The 19,592-nt window shown below is 39.8% G+C and overlaps 1 protein-coding gene across 7 annotated transcripts in view; it reads left to right on the forward strand.

Moving 5' to 3' along the window:
* nktr (natural killer cell triggering receptor) overlaps nt 1-19,592 on the forward strand; it is a 55,694-nt gene that overhangs the window by 22,717 nt on the left and 13,385 nt on the right. For 5 of the 7 annotated variants that reach the window (XM_047018114.1, XM_047018112.1, XM_047018116.1 and 2 more), the window contains 3 exons: nt 3,730-3,837; nt 15,580-15,624; nt 16,493-16,580. In XM_047018114.1, coding sequence (XP_046874070.1) covers nt 3,730-3,837; nt 15,580-15,624; nt 16,493-16,580 — 241 coding nt within the window. Of the gene's footprint in view, nt 1-3,729; nt 3,838-15,579; nt 15,625-15,893; nt 15,920-16,492; nt 16,581-19,592 lie in introns of those variants that run through there. The other 2 variants (XM_047018118.1, XM_047018117.1) reach the window with 2 other exon arrangements.

Here is a 19,592-nt window from a genome sequence, read left to right on the forward strand (position 1 = left end):
CAAGCACAATTGGCTGCAGAACTACAAAATCTGCCATAGCCACTTTGTCGGTGTTCTTAGTAAAAATGGCAAATAAATCTGTGGTATGGCAGCATTTCATTGCAAACTCTGGCAACAACGGTTTATTTTTCATAGTTCAACGTCGAATATGATGTAGCCTACCACCTGAAAAACGTAAGTTGGTCTAGCCCTACTTCGCTCATGCTAATGCGCTGGGTTGAAAAATGAATATGCCTATTATAAGAATCACATCCAAATCGAATGACATTATCTTCTCCGGCCAAGACAACAACATCTTTCTCTGTTGCAACGTTCCCCACTCAGCTTCTACGTAAGTTCGCATGCTGCAAGTTTTCAGGCAGTGATAAGCGCGCTCTGATGATTTGCATGTTAAACAAACAATATATTTTATTTGTAGTACATTACATTTACATTTACATTTAGTCATTTAGCAGACGCTCTTATCCAGAGCGACTTACAGTAAGTACAGGGACATTCCCCCGAGGCAAGCAGGGTGAAGTGCCTTGCCCAAGGACACAACGTCATTTGACACGGCCGTGAATCGAACTGGCGACCTTCAGATTACTAGCCCGATTCCCTAACCGCTCAGCCACCTGACTCCCTCAGGTGCATTGTAAGAGATACTAAATACCATCGGCATTAAGTTACAACAGGACTGGTGAAACAAGTCTTATTATTAGCGGCTGATCAAGTCAGATCGCAAAAACGTTTGTACGTTTTTTTTTTTTTTAAGCGTTTCAAAGTTCGATTAGTCGATTTTCAGACGTTTTAGTCGAGTTTTGGTCGACAAAAGAAAATCTTAGTCGGGGACAGCCCTACCAAACACATAGCATATGTCTGCTCCAAGGTAGCTAGCGTTAAGCTGCTAGCGAACAATATCTAAATGTTAATTGAAAGAACATCCCCAAACAGTTATGGTTCATGTAAACTAGTATTATTACCACTACTAGTGCATAACTAGTCACTCCAACAAATTTGTTAATGTTAAAATAGAAATGTTAATGTTAACGTCTGTAAAATTGCAAGCTGAGCTAGCCAACGAACGCCAGCAAGTTGCCAGGAGCTTAAAATACTGTATCAATGTTGAACAAAACGTCCCAACAAGCCATTATAAACATATTTTATTTTAATCTTCGTAGAATTTTGTGAGTGGGCGACCTATTCCTGAGTATCCCAACCCTGTGCTTGCTGTTCAAGTGCCTGGCTCGACAAGGCTACTTGAGAACTGTATGCTTCGTAGGGCTGTCAAAATTACTAAAAAATGACTTTCGAATATTCCCTTAAAAAAAACAGAATATATTTGAATATATTCGAATTTCTATTATTCAGCCTATTCAAATTTTTTTTGGGGTTACAATCACTTTCTCTGCGGTCAAGCTGGGTTCTGCACTTTTTGCCATCTTCCACACAAGTGAAAGATGCAGTGACGCTGAGGCGCGCGCCCACCCGCAAAGCAAGATGCGCTGCCGCTGCGGTTGCGTTTATTTATTTTTTTACATTCGAATATTCATTTTCACATTCGAAATTTGGTTTTTAACCACTATTTGAATATATATTTGAATTTAGAATATTCGTTGACAGCCCTAATGCTTTGGCTTTGATTTTTGTTGTTTCCCCTTCGTTGCTAATTTTTATATTTTGAATATATCCTTCCAATGCATATTGCAGTCCCTTCTGCCTGGATCTGGAAGATATCGCAGAGGTATTACTCCAAAAATCCTCACTCACACTGACATCTATAGCGCTTATCTCCGTACTCGCTATGGCTTTTGGGTTGGCAGTTCCGGGAATTGTGTCGGACGTAGCAACAGTAACTAAGGGGTCGGGGCCCTGGGGAACAGTCAGTTCCTCTCGTAATAAATTATGCTAAAATAATGACGTAGCCTACTAACAGATCGTTGGCATAACAACTAAGCCCTTACCGCAACATTTAGCCAGGGGGAAAGGTGGCTAACTTTCCTACCCCAAATTAAGTCAGTCTTACAATTTATGCAGCAGACAGGCTTAGACAATTTTAAGACTGTCTAAGGCTAGTCTTAAACTAAGTTTATGCAACTGCCCCCTGTAGTTTGTCTGTGTCTCTTTATTTAAAATTATAGGCTTTAAATCGCACTATTGTGAATCCAATGATCATAACAGACCATGCTGTCATCTCCTTTTATTAGGCCTACCTATATTCATAAATGGTTTCTGCCTACCATTACCAAAATTGTCGAACTATCAGTCATGTAATTTGATTTGTTTCGCCCATGTGTATATATACAGAATGCATTTCTTAATTATGTTTATCTTCTTTGCAAAATATATTTGCATTTTACAATTAAAATGCTTGTTCCCCACTATTTCATGACATAAGAATTGCTTTTACCTGTCAACACACAAACAAAATGAAGTTAATGCACTTTGTTGCGCAAACCTCTTGGAGGAGGGAGCTCAACACCCCGCTACTAGTAACCCCCCCCCTGTGGACTCAGAGAAAGGGTATGGGGTCATAGGTGTGAGGAAGGGAGACAGAGGCAGTTGTACAGTTTACAATGGCTATTTATTTGGCCCAAACACGGTAATATGGGGAAAGGAGCTGGATGGAACCAAAGAAAGTTAAAGTAAATGATACCCCTATCCTACCTTATCTGCCTTCCACAAAACTAAGCTAAACTGATACGCCAATCGGCACACTAACCAAAAATACAGGGGGTGGTCCGGCCAGGTCTTAACTAGTGTGCATAGACGAGGCTAAAACTATGGGTAATGTATGCCCTCGGGCCTCTTGCCTAAGCACTCCCAAGGTGCTTTCCCCTTCCCCCATACATAAAAAGTACACGTTAATGGTGTCGAACAGACTAATCGTAAAATTAAACAAGTTACAACAAGTCTTATACCAAAACAAGACTCTTACATACAGCAACACGGAGAGCGCAACACACTAGTACACAATGATATCTACAGACCACAGCAAATAGCATGCCAACAGCCAGCCCCCTGACAGAGAGAAATGTGGAGGCTTTTGTAGGGTGGTGGTTGAACCCAGCTGCAGTCACTGATGAGGAGGGGGGGGGGGAGCTAGAGCTAGAGCTCCAATCAGAGGGTGATCCATGTCCTAAAAGGGAAACACACACAGACAAAGCAACAACACAACACTGGGGAATGTAACAACTTCATAGAATTCAGTTACATTGATGTCATCATTTTGCACATAATTATTACAATATGTAAACTATACATAAGTTGCTAGACATATAAATAATTTTTGGGCTATATAACCTTTGTCTGAATGACAGCCTTGTGCAAGGGAACCCTTGCGACATCTGCTGATATAAAAACGAATTGCAGCCTTGAGGGGCTTGGAAAAATATGGCAGAATGTGCAATTAAACCAAAATATTTGCAAAATAGCCTTAAATGAGCTTAAATAAAAAAATACTGGGTGATAAAACACGCAGAGGAACCAGCATGGACCAATCAGAAAGTATCTGTGTGATTGAGTGGGAGACCAGATGGGGAGAAAATACAAAATGAAACACAAAGCCTGCAAGACGAAGGGGACATAAGTTGCTATCAGGATGTGAAGTTGATTTCAGGAAATATGACAAAAAGTGCTTCTACCCTTATGGTAATTAATCTTCATCAGACTTGTGTAGTTTATTTTAGTACCACCCTTCTGAACTGTGTTCCTTTTTTGCAATTCAATGTGCTCCTTGTCTGTTTCTAGGTGAAAAGGGAACTGGAAAAACCACTGGGAAAAAGCTGTGCTTCAAAGGCTCCACATTTCACAGAGTTGTGAAGAACTTCATGATTCAAGGAGGAGACTTCACTGAAGGTTAATCATTAACCTTACCCTTACTCATGAATGAATAAATAAACATATTAAAGGCTTTAGCCTATCCAGATCAGTTATGAGTATAGCAATATGTATAATTGGCTAGCGGCAGCAAACTAGCTAGCCACATTCAGAAACCTCAGGACGTCACGTCACACGACACGTCACACGACACGTCACACGACACGTCACACAACGCGTGTGTTCGTAACAAGGCCTGTACAATCAATACCAGCTGTGAGTTAGTGGAGTCTGACTCAGTGAACAACAAGTCTCAAGTCATTTTGCTACTTCCATTGCTAGTACAGCCCAGGGTGGTGTTTTCAAAGAAAACATAGCTCGCTACATCTGCGGTGTCGCTCTGTTTGTTTAGCAGATATCTATCAGTTTTTTTTGTTAGCTAGCTACAGGGTTCGTACGGTCATGGAAAACCTGGAAAAGTCATGGAATTTTTTTATGGTTATTTCCAGGCCTGGAAAAGTGCTTGAAAAAAATTAAATCCCAAAAGTTTTGGAAAAGTCATGGAAAGTTGTTATTATATTTTCATGTTGTTCATTTAAGCTGAGTTTTAAATAATTCACATGTGTTTAAAAGAAATACATTCAAAATATAAGCAGGCATACGCTCTCATACTAACTGAAGTTAGATGGCCATAGCAACAGTAACTCAGAGAAGCGCGAGGGATAATTCAAAATGCTAGGAAAGTGTAGCTTTAACGATGCTTGGCTACAAATGGAAAGATACATTAAACAGACAAAGACCCGGGACGAGCAAAATGTCGGTTGTGTGTTGGAAAATCATTCGACATTTTAAACATGGGAGAGGCGGCATTAACTAGCCATTCCAAAGGTAGCAAACATAAGAGCGCTGCTGCTAGCAAAGCTAGTGCTACAGCAGCCCGGTGATGGGTGCTGCTAGCAAAGCTACAGCAGCACCCATCACCGGCGTTCTCACCACAGCGAGGTCCACTGCTACGCCTAGCAGCAGCAGGGGTCGATAACCGATGCTGTGACAAAAAATGAAGTCCTAACTGCGGAGGTAATGTGGGCTGAAGGGGCTTATTTTCCCGACTATGACCGGCGTTCTATACATTATGCCGCTTATTACACGGCTACTTGCCAAAAAAACAACGTAACACAGTGTGTCTTTTCACAATTTATTTGTTACCGTTCGTAGTGTTGATCAGCAGAAAAATAGTTTGACGTTGAACTTCATAGACGTTGAACATTCTTTAGGCTTCAAATCAGCTGACGTCGCTAAGCAACGGAGTACGCTGGGGTTGAAAAGTTACCGGACTGCTTGCGGAGTGCTACAAAAGATGTGAATCTGAGGCAGAAAGGCCACTTCCATTGACAGCGGTCAAATATGCATAGCAAAGTTCAAATGTAAAAAAATTGTTCACCGAAGAACGTTGGGAAGTCCCATTTAGGTGAATGGAGCATTCTACAGTATTACGAACAGCCGTGTAATACGTAAGGGATAATGCCCGACGAGGTGTCCAATATCATCTGATAACGGACGATGCGGAGGCGTGAACCGTCCGACGCGCAGCGGAGTCCGTTATCAGATGATATTGGACACCTCGAAGGGCATTATCCCGCTTATACCATGGTCACTTGCCTACGATTTTTTTTTACAAACATTAATTTGTTTTAAGGCGTTTTGCAATAGAAATCTAACGTTTTTCAACGTTAGCCAACTCTGATATGTATAGTCCGCTCAGCTCATAGAACCAACACCGGCTTTCCTTTGGCTGAGCTATTAGCCCAAAAGCTAACGTGATGCTAGCAGGATTCAAAGCCAATAACATTGTGTATGGTTGACAAACAGTAGATATAATTTTACAGTATGTTTGAAAATAAGATTTGCTAGCTAACCAGCCATGTCACTGTCCCAAAATCAATATCAAGATTTTCACGAACAATATCGGCCATATACTAGTACTAGGGCTACAGTATGGCCGCAGCCTGTGGAGCAAGTTGAATAGCAAATGGATGTGAGATGATCGCATCAAAGTTGACATTTTCTCCAATCAGTGATTATAATTTGACAGTATGTTTAACAACAAGACTAGCCAGCTATCAAGCCATGTTATTGTCCCCAAATAAAATCAAGATTTTTAAGAAGAAAATAATCGGCCATGTGTAGAGTTGCTGCTAGCCGCAGACTGTCTGAAGTAGATTGACTAGCGAGGTGAATAGCGAATGGGATGTGAGATGAGCGGTTACGTGACACTGTTTCTTTTCTGAATGTAGTGTGTCATTTTTCAAATAGGTTAAAATAAATATTGAAGTCACTCATTGTTGTAAATACAAGTTAGCTTGTTAAAGTCTTTCACTTATTGTAAATGGAGGCTTTGACCACGTCACTGTTGTTATGGTTACATATTTAAGATATTTTGTACAGGCGCCTGTGTAGCCAGCGGAATAATTTAGAACGGTGAAAAGACAGTTTTTCTGCAATGACGCAGTAGGTGTCCGTTATCACCCTATAATGTACACCCCTGCAGCCAATCAGAATTGAGTATTCACCCAGACCATGGTATAAAACCTTTTAACGTATACACTAGGGATGGGCATAATTAATCGACGATCGATTATCGATCATTAAGAATTTAGTCGATAACATTATTTGTTCATCGATAAAACTAATGCGTGTTCTGTTGCGTAGTGTGAGTCTTGAAGGATTGCAATGGATTTCGCTATGTGGCAGCAATTAAACATTTTACCAAATGAAGCCAATGTTTGGAAAAAAACGCCACAGGTCTACTCAATTACCGGCGAGTTTCCATGTAGCTATTTCAAAAGTAAATATGAAGAGGTCACGGCAAAGTGTAGCGTGAGACCATATTGACTAAAAAATTACTTTGTTCACTGCCAACACTGCAAAGCTGAGTATAAATACAACTCTTCCACGACTCAAATGATGTACCACTTGAAGAACGTTGATGTACCACTTGAAGAAAATTACCCAACGGATCTGTAAGTCCATCGAGATGGATATGCTACCCTTAAGTATTGTTGAGGGCAAAGGTTTTTATGAAGCTTTGTTAATTAGCCGGAAAAAAACGAGGGTCAGTTGTGTTTGAACACAGGCTTCTAGTTGTCGGCTCCGCTTCTAGGAGTTACAGAAATAGTTGTTTTTCTTGTAATACCTAGTAAGGGGTCCCATTATCGTCCACCTAGTTCTCGACGCTCGTTAGCAATGTTACCAAAATGTCGTTATAATACAAATTAAAAACGTTAGGCCTATGTCACAGCATTATACTTTAATATATAGATACACACATATATTATAACATTCTGGTATTGAAATCCAATCCGGATATGCCTAGAAATGTTACTTTCCTGATTTTAGCAGTTAGCCAGGGGGTCCCATTATCGTCCACCCAACCACTTTCAATGAAGAATTGTCAGTTTGACGCTGCGGAAGGCAGATGCTGCACATACGGTTTGAGAGCGTATTTACATACTCAAATCTCGAATTAAGAAGCTGTAATTTGGTGTGCAGCACTATTAGATGTGTACATATCGATGAGTTACTTTCTTTCGTTGCTGCTGCATATCTTCTTTAAGAAATTAACGGAAGAAACGGTTGTGGACGATAATGGGGCCCCGAACGTTGGAGATTTAGAGTGGACGATAATAGGGCCCTTTATACTAGGCTACAGATCTCAATGCGGAAACACGCTGTGTTTTTTTTCTGTTTTCTGTTTTCACTGCATTTTAATATTGCCTATAAATTGTGAATTTTTATATAAAAATGTTAATGATTAATCGAAAATTGATCGTTAATTCTCCCGACGATCGATTAAGACAATTTAGTCGAATGCCCATCCCTAGTATACACCAAGATTTCACAAAAAGTTTGGTCATGGAAATTTGGTTTAAAGTCATGGAAAAGGCATGGAAAAGTCATGGAAATCCGTTGGTCAAAATGTGTATGAACCCTGTAGCTAGCTTCCGGGAGGTACTGTACTTTGTTGCTGTAGCTGTACAATTAGCTTGAAATTTGGTACAGATGTGTAAGATACATGTCTTTCTATTTAATATTTAGCAATAGGTTAAATAAATAAAATACAATGGCAGAATAATTTACAAAATTAATTAACAAATTAATGAAATTGAAGGGAAATATAGTTTATCGTTAATGCTAAAATAATGTTATACGCATCCGTCAGTCAAAAAACTATATTCCGAATCAATCACCAGTTCGTATAAAGATTTTTAACAACGTTTTGTGAATACATCTGAGAAATGGGTGAATTTCAGATGAAAAATATGAATGAATATTTGAAATATGCATGCTTGGCTAAATGCTAGTGCAATCTGCTCAGTCGTGTCCCTCTCTCCACATCACTTGCGCACTACAAAATCATTCAGTTAAATGTAATTTATTATAAAGGATGTCACACACGTTGGGGGTTAGACTGCAGTTGGTCTATAAATATGTGGCCCAACATAATCAACATTCTATTGTCAGCTGATCGTCACGTAGTTGTCCCGAGTCAAAAGTACAAACAGAGGGACATCATAAACATTCAATGGTCTAATTAGATCAATACAAATATTTATTGTGCATCGTTTATTGTCAGGGCACTGTCCAAGTAGGCTTATTACGCATATGAGAGGCAAGTGTAACTTATTTGGAAATTCTCAAATTTCTTTGAAATTTGTATTTTTATTTATTACTGTAACATTGAGCCGTAGCCTTATTTGTGCAAATGAAATTTGATAAATCAAGTCGGCGGCCTATCTACAACAACTAGAAGTACAGATAATAGACAGTGAACATTGTTATAACAGAAGCAAACTCTACCCCTATTTCCCAACTCCATTCAGCTATCTTTCTAGCGCAGTGCCCTTACCCCTTAGTTTCGAGGGACAAGGGTTAGGGGTAAACTAAGGGGTAGTGGTAAGACAGAGAATTGGGATTCGGCCTTGGTCTCGAGTCAAGTACCCTTAAATATTTGTTTCATAAGTAGCCTAGTTTTGTCAACTTTCAAGAATGCCTTCTGTGTGTTTGGCTCACATTTTTTGTCATACGTTCGTTTTAGCCTACATCCACAGACTGAATCGAATGAATAGGCTAATCTCGGGCATTGCATTGTGCACAAAATAGTTATTTTAGTTTGACCTGGTAAACTGTGAATACATCTTTCCGGCTGTTTGGAAGGTGCGATTTCCCATCCCCCTTTAAGGACCAATTGTGTCAATGGATGTGGTCCCTCAAATTCCCTTCAACAAATAGTCTTAAGTGAAGTTACCGTCAACATTTCAAGCATTCCAATGCTTACACAGCTCTTTCACCACCTCAAGAATAGGCCTACATTTCCTTAAACTTTCTAAGATGTGGTAGAATACTCACCCATGTATTGTAACTCTTGACTGTACCAAACACTATACCTCTTATTTCAGAAATGCATTTATTTGTTGTGTATTAGCTAGGGCTGTCCCCACTCAGTTGACTAGTCGATTTTCTGGTCAATATGCTCTTGGTCGACTAAGATTTTTTTAGTCGACCTGCCGTATGGCAGTGTGAGATCTGATTCCCGCTTGTGTCATCATTGCTGAATTAACGAAATGTTTAACAGAAATGGTAGATTATATTATTTAAAACAAATAAAGCAACAACGGTTTATTTTTCATAGTTCGTCGTCGAATATGATGTAGCCTACCACCTGAAAAACGTAAGTTGGCCTAGCCCAACTTCGCTCATGTTAACGCGCTGGGTTGAAAAATGAATATGCATATTATAAGAATCGTATCCAAATCAAATGACATTATCTTCTCCGGCCAAGACGACAACATCTTTCTCTGTTGCACCATTCCCCACTCAGCTTCTACATAAGTTTGCATGCTGCAAGTTAAGGCAGTGGTAAGCGTGCATCTGATTATATGTTAAACAAACAATATTTTTAATTTGTAGTACATTGTAAGAGATACTAAATACCATCCGCATTCGGTTACAACATGACTGCTGATACGAGTCTTATTGTTAGTAGGCTATTAGCGGCTGAATCTGCAATGTCCAGCAGCCATTGAGTCAGATCGCAAAAATGTTTGTACGTAAAAATAAAAGGCTTTTCAAATTTCGATTAGTCGATTTTCAGACACTTTAGTCGAGTCTTGGTCGACCAAAGAAAATCTTAGTCGGGGACAGCCCTAGTATTAGCTTTAAAAAACACAGGTTACTTCATTTTACCATTGCAATTATTGTTACTGCTAATGACATGACAATTGCGCTTACCTGTCTACACACAAATGGCTATGTAATGAAGCCAATGCACTTCATAGAAGTCCATTAAATTGTGTTATAACTTTGCATAGGCTATACATATGCGTCTTCAGACGTAGGCTCTGAAACTTGGCGGAATAACGTGTAGCCTATTATTATGTGAAATAAAAAGTAAAAAAATACATTGGACGAAATTAAACACATTGGGTAGGCTATCCTTGATAAAAACGAAAGACACTGATGGGAAAAATATATTTCATATTAACTTGGATATTAACTTGGAACCGGAATCCCATAGGATACGGTGCACCACCACACAAATGCAAAAATAAATAGCCGATTACGCTACATGGCTACGGGTAGATTTGGTAACAAGACTCATAGCAGAACGCAGGGTCACGTAGCCTACCTTTTTTGATTATGTTTTCATCATTTCTAACCTCACAACTATTAGAATTCACGACACATGGAAAGCTTATTTAATTTTTTTATTAAAATTTTTTTTTAAATTTAACTACGCTCATAAGTATTCAAAAAAAGTACTTGAATACTAACTTACTTTAAGATATCTGGATATTCGATTAACCACGCCCATCCCTAGTGCGAGTTTGTGTGAATGTGTGTGTATATATCTAAAAGGATCTGTAAGTTTTGCGAACATAGTAGTTTTGGCTTGAGTTAAAAAGGATTCAAACCAAAATATCCCACCCACTCCCTTCAAAGCCACTCCCCCAAAACACAGGAACTATGTGCTGCCTGACTACTGCCGGGAGGTAGACAGACAGACTAACAAGTAGGCTGTCCAGTCATTGCATTTGGTCCAAATGCCATCAGATCATTAAGTTTGGTCCGAACTAAAGGATTGATCATGCTTATTACAGTCCTGCGATGCCCACAGATAACAAATGTATTTCATTTTACTGTCAAAGCTTTACATTTATTGGTTGCAGTCAAGTTGTGAAGTTTATTTAAGCAAATATGACAAACTGCATCTCAACAACATTACCGACTCTGCCTTTTAAACTGTGCCTTATATCAGGGGTTCCCAAACTTTTTTTGCTTGAGACCCAAAAGAGAAATATGGTGTCTCCCTGGGACCCAAACATAAAAATACCACATACATTTCCATAACATCTATATTTTTTATATAACTACTGATACAGAACACAACAAACTATGAATTTAAAATGGATATGAAATGTATTTATTTAATCATAAAAGCACATGACAGCAATAATCAAATGTCTTGAGTGCAATAAAAAAAATTCTCTCCACCTCATATGTACATACAATGTTGTACCACTTTTAAATGAACAAACATTTGTTGCTCTTTCTATTTGTCACCCCTTTCTCAACTCCCCCTCCCAACATCCCTCAACTTTAAACACCAACAATGAGCAATATTCAGATTAGGGATGGGCATAATTAATCGACGATCGATTATCGATCATTAAGAATCTAGTCGATGACATGATTTGTTCATCGATAAAACTAATGCGTGTTCTGTTGCGTAGTGTGAGTCTTGAAGGAATGCATGGAGACCATATTGACTAAAAAATTAATTTGTTCACTGCCAACACTGCAAAGCTGAATATAAATAAATACAACTCCTCCACGACTCAAATGATGTACCACTTGAAGAACGTAAATCCGACCCTGGTTAGTGGCGGTGCATCCTGCTCTCGGTGCTAGCACGGAGGAGCTGTGATGCACAACGAGCAGAGAAAATTACCCAACGGATCTGCAAGTGCTAGCTACTTACTTACATTTCCGCTGTCAAAACTGTTTGCTGAAAGTCTCTTCTTTGCCCAGGAAAAATTCCTTTGACTTGCCCCGATGCTGAGAATGTCTCGTTTGGAGATGTCTGTCCAACTTGTTCATTTTTAAGCTCTCATTACTGAGCACCTCCCCACATAAAACACACTGAGGTCTCTCCTCTGCATTTCGAATGGCTTTGGTGAAGCCAACGTTTATAAACTCTTCTTTATTATTTCGTTTTGACATCTCGCAATGCATGCCAAGGGAACCACAGAAATAACTCTTAATGTTACCTCAGCCCTGACTCCGCGAGAGAACGGGTAAACTGTGGACCAGGATCGTGAGAAGAAAGGGGGAGGGGTAAACCGCCTCGCACGCAGCATCTGTGCTGACTAGTGTAGCAAAAAGAACGCTCATCTTCTATTTTAATTTGGAAAATTATTTCACATATCATAGAATTGATATGCATTTTTTCTTTGCCATTTTTGGGTCGCAACCCTAAGTTTGGGAAACCGTGCCTTATATAATACATTTAAATACATTTCAGACCCCTTCACAAACATTTTGTTGACTTGATTTTAAATGGGATACATTTTTACGACAATTGAAATAATAAATATCTTGAATGCATAACTATACTGGGTTACTTTTCAGGATTGACAGAATGATAAATGGATCCAAATATCCTTGAGGAAAACCTCCTCTATACAGGGATGCAAACGGCGCGCTTTTTGGCGCCTCACGCTTTTTTCACGTCAGTTTGTGTGAATCGTGCAAATCCGAAGAGTTTTTTTTAGGGGGGGGGGTCTGATTATAATTGCACCAACAGTAATTCTGGATTGCCTCCACCAAACAAGTAAATAGGAAATCAGCAGTATGCGCCCAAGCGTGAACTAGCCTACTCGTGTGTCTTCTTGCTGCGTATCTTTTACTGTCTATGGTGAGGTGACTCAATAGGCGGATCCGAACCTAGACGCAATACAAGTAAGTTTTCATTGGTGCGTGATTTTGTGCTATAGCCTATATTTTTTTCCTACTAGATGTGCTTTATATCTTCCTTGTCCAATCAAAAGTTCAGGAAGATCAGGAATCACTCACTCAACGTTGGCCGCAACCTCTGTGGGTCACGCAGGTTGTGTGTGTCATTCGCAACAACGCAGGCTCATCGATTTGCCAACGGTACCTGCATGTTTCTTCTTTAGCGAAAATCATGGCAAGAAAAACCCATAAAGCGAAAAGTTTATTCCAAAAATCGCAAATTTCAGACAGAGTGGGCTGACAAGTATGCATTTGTGCTGCCGGTGGGGATGAATTAGGATAAACATCGAAGGAAATGTGGGAATTAGGTCAACTGAAACAAGGAATGTGGTGTATAATTATATGAAATGTATGATGAAAATTGGCTAGCAATTTCGCGCAAACAAATACCAAGAATAGGTTGCAGCATTTTGTCTTTTGACTACACTTGCAAAATCGGCTAATGGGACTGAGCTCGAATAGCTTCGGCGACTTTTTATAGTACAAAATCGCTATCATTAAAAAGGAGATGCAGTCTTTCGACAGACCCTCCCTCAAGCAAAAACCCGGCGTGCGTGACGCTGAGCGTCCGTGGGAGGGACATAATCACAACATTTATCCAATGACCGTATAGTTTTGAAACACAAAAACTGTTCAAAGCAGCCCTATTCAAGTCCCTGGACGCTGGGCGTCAACAGAGAAATGCACTGTGACGCTACCGGAAAGTATGAGAAGGAAATCGAGTCAGTCGACCTGCTACTATAATGTGTCTGATTCTGAACGAACGTGTCTTCGAGATGAACGTGTTCTAACACATTTAAAATGTTAACACAATAGTAAATATTTGACCATACATTTTTTACATTTTAGGGGAAGCCGAGCTTCCCTTGCAGTCTTAAAGAAATCGCCTACTGTCATGGATTTTATTGGGAAGGTGACCATACACAGCTTGTGGCAAGTAGAACAAACTACCTCTCAAAAGTAGGAACCTACAGGCCTTGTCCTCCATTGATCCTGTGGTGAGGGGCCATTCCCAGGCTGTTACTCAGCTTAAGGAGTTGGCTAGGATCATCAACATTTAGTGCCCTTAGAGGTGGCCAGGAAGAATAGGAAGAACGAATAAAACCAGAAGAAGCGCTAGATAGTTTAATAAGAGTTTGTCTCTGAAAAAAAAAAAAAATGAAATTGAATATTACAAATTAGTTTTGGTGTATTTTGATCTTCAGAATGTCATTTTACTCTGTGCATATAGGGGTGGGCCAGGGATGTCAGGAGGTTGGTGTGGCAATGTAAGGATATGGATATTTGCCGCGGGGTGAGGGCTGAAATTACTTATCTCTTTTTTTACCATACATGTGTTTGCATCCCTGTCTATAGCATATGACTTCAGGCTGGACAAAGGTTCACTTTTCAGTATGTAAATAAGCAGACACACAGCTAAGAAAATGCTGCCAGATGGACTTCAGATAAGTCTGCAAATGTATTTGAGTGATCCTACTAAATACAAGGCTTTAAAGCCTGAATATTGTTCAAAAAAGGCCTTGCTCAATGAACCCATTATTTAATGCTAAATAAAGCTTTAAAACGGATGTTCTTATAAATCCCATCCAGGTAGGACTCAAATTTGAAATATAATTAAAAAAACTATGCACACTTTGGATTTTAATGTTTCTGAGAAGACCAGAGAAGACTGCTTTTAGAAGGCTTGTGTGTTGCAGTTTTCACACAGTACGACCATGAGCAAGACTACGAGCGAAGTTGACCAATAGTTAAGACAAGTGATGGGAAGTCTTACTTTATACACTGACTCAAGCTGTTTTGATTTGTTCACTGAAAAAGAGTGATTCTTAGGCCCCGTTTACACGGAAGAAAAATGCATATATTTTCATGCGGTTTGGCCTTTCATTTAAACGAAAACTGAGGTTTTATCACGGAAAATGATCATTTCTAAAAACACTGGCCAAAGTGGAGATTTCTGAAAACTCCGTTTTTGTGTTTGCACTAGTGTGCACTAGTTTAAACTGAGTTTTAGGTTCTCAAACGTCACAGTATGGGACTAAAACAGCATCACGTCATGTGAGCGTCCTGTTTATAGTAATAGGTGCGTTCGACTTCATGCAGCGCCGGCGTCGCCTGCAGCCGCCTGCAGCCCGGCTGACTTGAAGGAGCCAATGGCTTTCTCAGCTTCAACGCAGCCGGTGCTGCATGAAGCTCAAAACAACTAGCGTAATGGGGTCATTTATTTGTGAATTGCGTTACATTTCTGAAAAATGAAATTCATTTGTAAATCACATTTGTGAATCATTCAAACAAATGAACTTCGCGCCTGAAAGGTGAAGGAAGTCGATCGTGTTATTCGTAGTTGTTGTTGATTTTGAACATTCTGATAGGTTTGCATGGCTTTATCCTTCTCATTACACTGCCGCCTACAGGTTTGGCATAGTTATGATGGCGCTCAGGGGCGTATATGCGGGTTAATGTAAACAGAAACATTTTTGAAAACGTACTTGTGTGTACAATGTTATTTTTGAAAACGGAGGGGCAGAAATATTTGTTTCTGTAAATACCCTGCTATGTGTAAACGTGGCCTTACACATTTCGTTGGAACACAGTTGAAACATAGGAATCTGATATTTTGTATTGTCTTCCGTTAAAACAGATTTGAGATTGTTAGATATGAATTAGTGACTGGGAGAGTTAATTACTACTTTGTAAATCTGCATTCTATAGGAAACGGAAGAGGGGGAGAGTCTATATACGGTGGCTACTTTGAGGGTAAGGTATATAATAATATTTTATATGTAATTGAAACATGCTTCTTTTCACTTCTTCCCTTGATAGCTTTTCATGAGAACATTTGCATCCATTAATCATATTGGTATGCATGAGTTTGTCAGCAAATATAACTGTTGTTGCTGTCATTTTTCACCATGTAATGTAGACCTTTCAAAGCAGTGGGCTTTTTGAATCAGCATGGAGGTTGGCATTTTATTAAAGCTCCAATCTTCTTGCCTAAAATGTTCAACATATTCTTTTATTTATAGAGTGTGGTCTTTTGCAAAAAGTGAAGGTAAGATATGTACACAGCTCAGTAACACAATGTAAACAAAATACCTGTGACCTTAGTTAGTTAAAATTCTCTCAAAGGGCTACACGTGACCAGTATGTTATAAATCCAGGACTTGAGTTCTGTCTTTTTATTTCTCTTATCGCATTAAGTATAAACACTTACATTGCTTGGATTTTGTAATTATGGTATTCATTTGAATGTTGTGTGTAGGATTTTAAAACATGGTTGGTGAGCTGAGAGAGTCGTTACTGTATGAGCACAATGTTATTTAAGAAATGGAAAGACACACTATGGATTCTCTTCATTAGTTACATTGTTTAGGCTTATTTACTTACTCTGGCACTTACTACACATTTAGTTTCACGTTTTAGAAAAGTATGTACCTTAGTAAAAGAGAATTCCCTGTACAATGTTATTATGAGGTTGCTTATCACACGCTAAGAACCAAGTGCACTTGGCCAGATTGTAATAATGGGACATTGTTGGTCCTCTCTCCTTCACCCATCTCTTCCACTATCTTTCCCTAGAAGACAAAGCTCACAATCTTTCCTCTTCTGTCTCTGCTCCCAACAGATGAGAACTTCATTCTTAAACATGACAGAGCCTTCCTACTGTCGATGGCCAACCGGGGGAAAGATACTAATGGTTCCCAATTCTTCATGTAAGTAGTGTTCTACAAGGTGACTCGCAATATAAGTTCTTTTCTATTCCTTAAAAGCATCCTAAATGTATCTTGTAACTGCCACTTGGATTGATTGTAATGTATTTTGAAAGGCCACTGAGAAACAGGGCTAAAGTCATTTATATTAGAATGTATTAACATTTGATAAGTTGTAGTATGCTGTGCAGTGTTTCTTAACAGAAATAACGCAGAGCCATTTTTCCCTACTTATAGCGCCGTTAGGAGTCAAATTGCGCAGTTTTGACAAAGAATGCAAATAATTATTTGGTTTGTTAACAGGGCCGGATGCATGTAGCCTGCTGTGACTTGGGGTGCAGTGAACATTTCTGGGGGGTATTATGATTACGGAAAGGGATCGTATAAGTTTTTATATTGATACCATTTTTGAGAATGCTTATCAATCTGAGGGTTAACATTCGGGGCTTAGCCCAAACCTAGGACGTATTCTGGGTTTGATATGATGCTAGATAGGGACGTCCACACTTAATGTGAGCGTGCATAGCGCGCAAGCGGCATTTTTGGCCTTATTTCAGCGCAAAATTGTTTATTGAGCTTTATGTAAAATACACATTGCCGTTTTCCAATTGATAAAACCTTGTCCAGTGAAGGTGATGTCTTTACCATTTCTGGCTCCAAATTGTCGACAGGAGAAGCAGAAACATGCATCTAGCTTGGCTGAGTACTCTAATCAAGTTCGAGAGCGTTACCTAAGTTGGTTGGATGTAGGTTGAATGCTCGAGCACCTTGGCTGAAAATGCGCATGGGGTATGTTTGCAGAACCGCCTGCATTGGAGAGCTGTCATTAAAACCATGCTCGCCTTCACCCACAGCAGCGGTTACATTAGTACCGAGAGACAGGGAAGTGCTTCCACTAGGACAAGATAAAGGGTTTTTGTACAAACACACACGCAAAGAACAATCGGTGACTAACCAAGCTAAAAGACTACTGTACTGTTAAAGAGGTCAATGACTGATTTTATAGGGTATTTCGCACTGTTCCTTAAGGTCCCCGAATAGGGTATGTAACATTGTTAGGGCTGAAAATTGTCTGGGTGCTGTTCTCTGGCCCTAATGCAACCCTTGTTGTAGGGCTTATTACAAAGACTTTCACGACCCAAATCAAAATTCTGAGCTGACAGGTCTGTGGGGAATCGCTTGTTCTCTTATAAGCTGCCCTCCTCTACCTTTTTGATGAATTCGCCGAGATGCTACATGATTTACTAATTACACAGAAGGGAAAAGCTAGCTACTTTTCGAGTTCAGTTTTCAGTCACTTAAAACTCACGATCTAAAAGTCTTAAAGTGCTAAAACCTTCACCATAATTCAAGAGTACTGTACTTTCACGAACCCAATCATTGATTTTAAAACTAAAATGTGTAAAAATAGGACTTAACGAACGTGGCTGACACCAACACGGCTATAAGGCGATTCCAGTTGAAAACATCAATGGCCGCCGAAAAATACTTTATATTCGTAACGGCGAGCTGCGATTGGAAGCGAAATGAAACAGGAGCTAAAAACCGAGGTTGGGGGCTGTCAAGTAGGGACCACCTGTCCTGCTTTGCGCTGATTCGCAAAGCATTTTCAATATGCAACGTGTGGGAAAAGCTATAATGCTGTTCGACACAACACAAAGCGCGACAGGTGGTCACCCAAGTGTCAAGGGGCAGGATAAGTCTGAGAATTTGAAGTGGGCTGTGGAGCAATTGACCATTCCTGAAACTCCTCCTTAAACGAGCCTCGTCCAATGGTACCTTAGCAACCGCTACTAAGAGAAGAAGGTCTGTCAAGCTTTGACATCTGAAGCACTGTGTGCCTACAGGACGTGTTGATCTGACACAAGGTATCCTGACAGATTAGAGGGAGGCTTGGTTTTCTTTCCATTTCCAAAGCCCAAGATACAAGAGGAAAAGTGCAGGCGGTGCATTAAACAGTGTGGGAGACCCACCTCCCAACTTAATTTAGCTAATATCATCAAACACAGATACAGTATGTCTGCTCCAAGGTAGAGCTAGCTAGCTTCAATTGACCCTTCCCAAAACTCCTCCCTAGAACGGCCCTCGTCCAATCGTACCTTAGCAACCGCTACTAAGAGAAGAAGGTCCGTCAAGCTTTGATTCAGAAGCAATATGGTTAAACGGTGTGCCTATGGGACATGTCGATCTGACACTAGATATCCCAAAAGTTTAGAGGGAGGTGTGGTATTTTTTCCATTTGCAAAGCCAAGGACTCTAGAGGGAAGGTGCCGGCGGTGGATAAAACCGTGTGGGAGAGCCCACTCCCAATGTAATTTTAGAGAACATCACCAAACACATAGCATATGTCCGCTCAAAGGTAGCAAGCGTTAAGCTGCTAGCGAACGATAACACGAACGATATTGAGAGAACATCCCCAAACAGTTACGGTTCATGTCAACTAATATCATTATCACTACTAGTGCATAACTAGTCACTCCAAGAAATTTGTTCATGTTGAAATCAAAATATTAATGTTAATGTCTGTAAAATTGCAAGCTGAGCTAGCCAGCGTACGCCAGCAAGTTGCCAGGAGCTTAAAATACTTTATCAATGTTGAACAAAACGTCCTAACAGGTCATTATAAACATATTTGATTTTAATCTTTGTAGAATTTTGTGATTAGGCAACCTTTTCCTGAGTATCCCAACCTTGTGCTTGCTGTTCAATCATTAACATTTGATAAGTTGTAGTATGCTGTGCAGTGTTTCTTAACAGAAATAACGCAGAGCCATTTTTCCCTACTTATAGCGCCGTTAGGAGTCAAATTGCGCAGTTTTGACAAAGAATGCAAATAATTATTTGGTTTGTTAACAGGGCCGGATGCATGTAGCCTGCTGTGACTTGGGGTGCAGTGAACATTTCTGGGGGGTATTATGATTACGGAAAGGGATCGTATAAGTTTTTATATTGATACCATTTTTGAGAATGCTTATCAATCTGAGGGTTAACATTCGGGGCTTAGCCCAAACCTAG

Source organism: Hypomesus transpacificus, unplaced genomic scaffold, assembly GCF_021917145.1.
Source record: "Hypomesus transpacificus isolate Combined female unplaced genomic scaffold, fHypTra1 scaffold_91, whole genome shotgun sequence".
NCBI lineage: Eukaryota > Metazoa > Chordata > Actinopteri > Osmeriformes > Osmeridae > Hypomesus > Hypomesus transpacificus.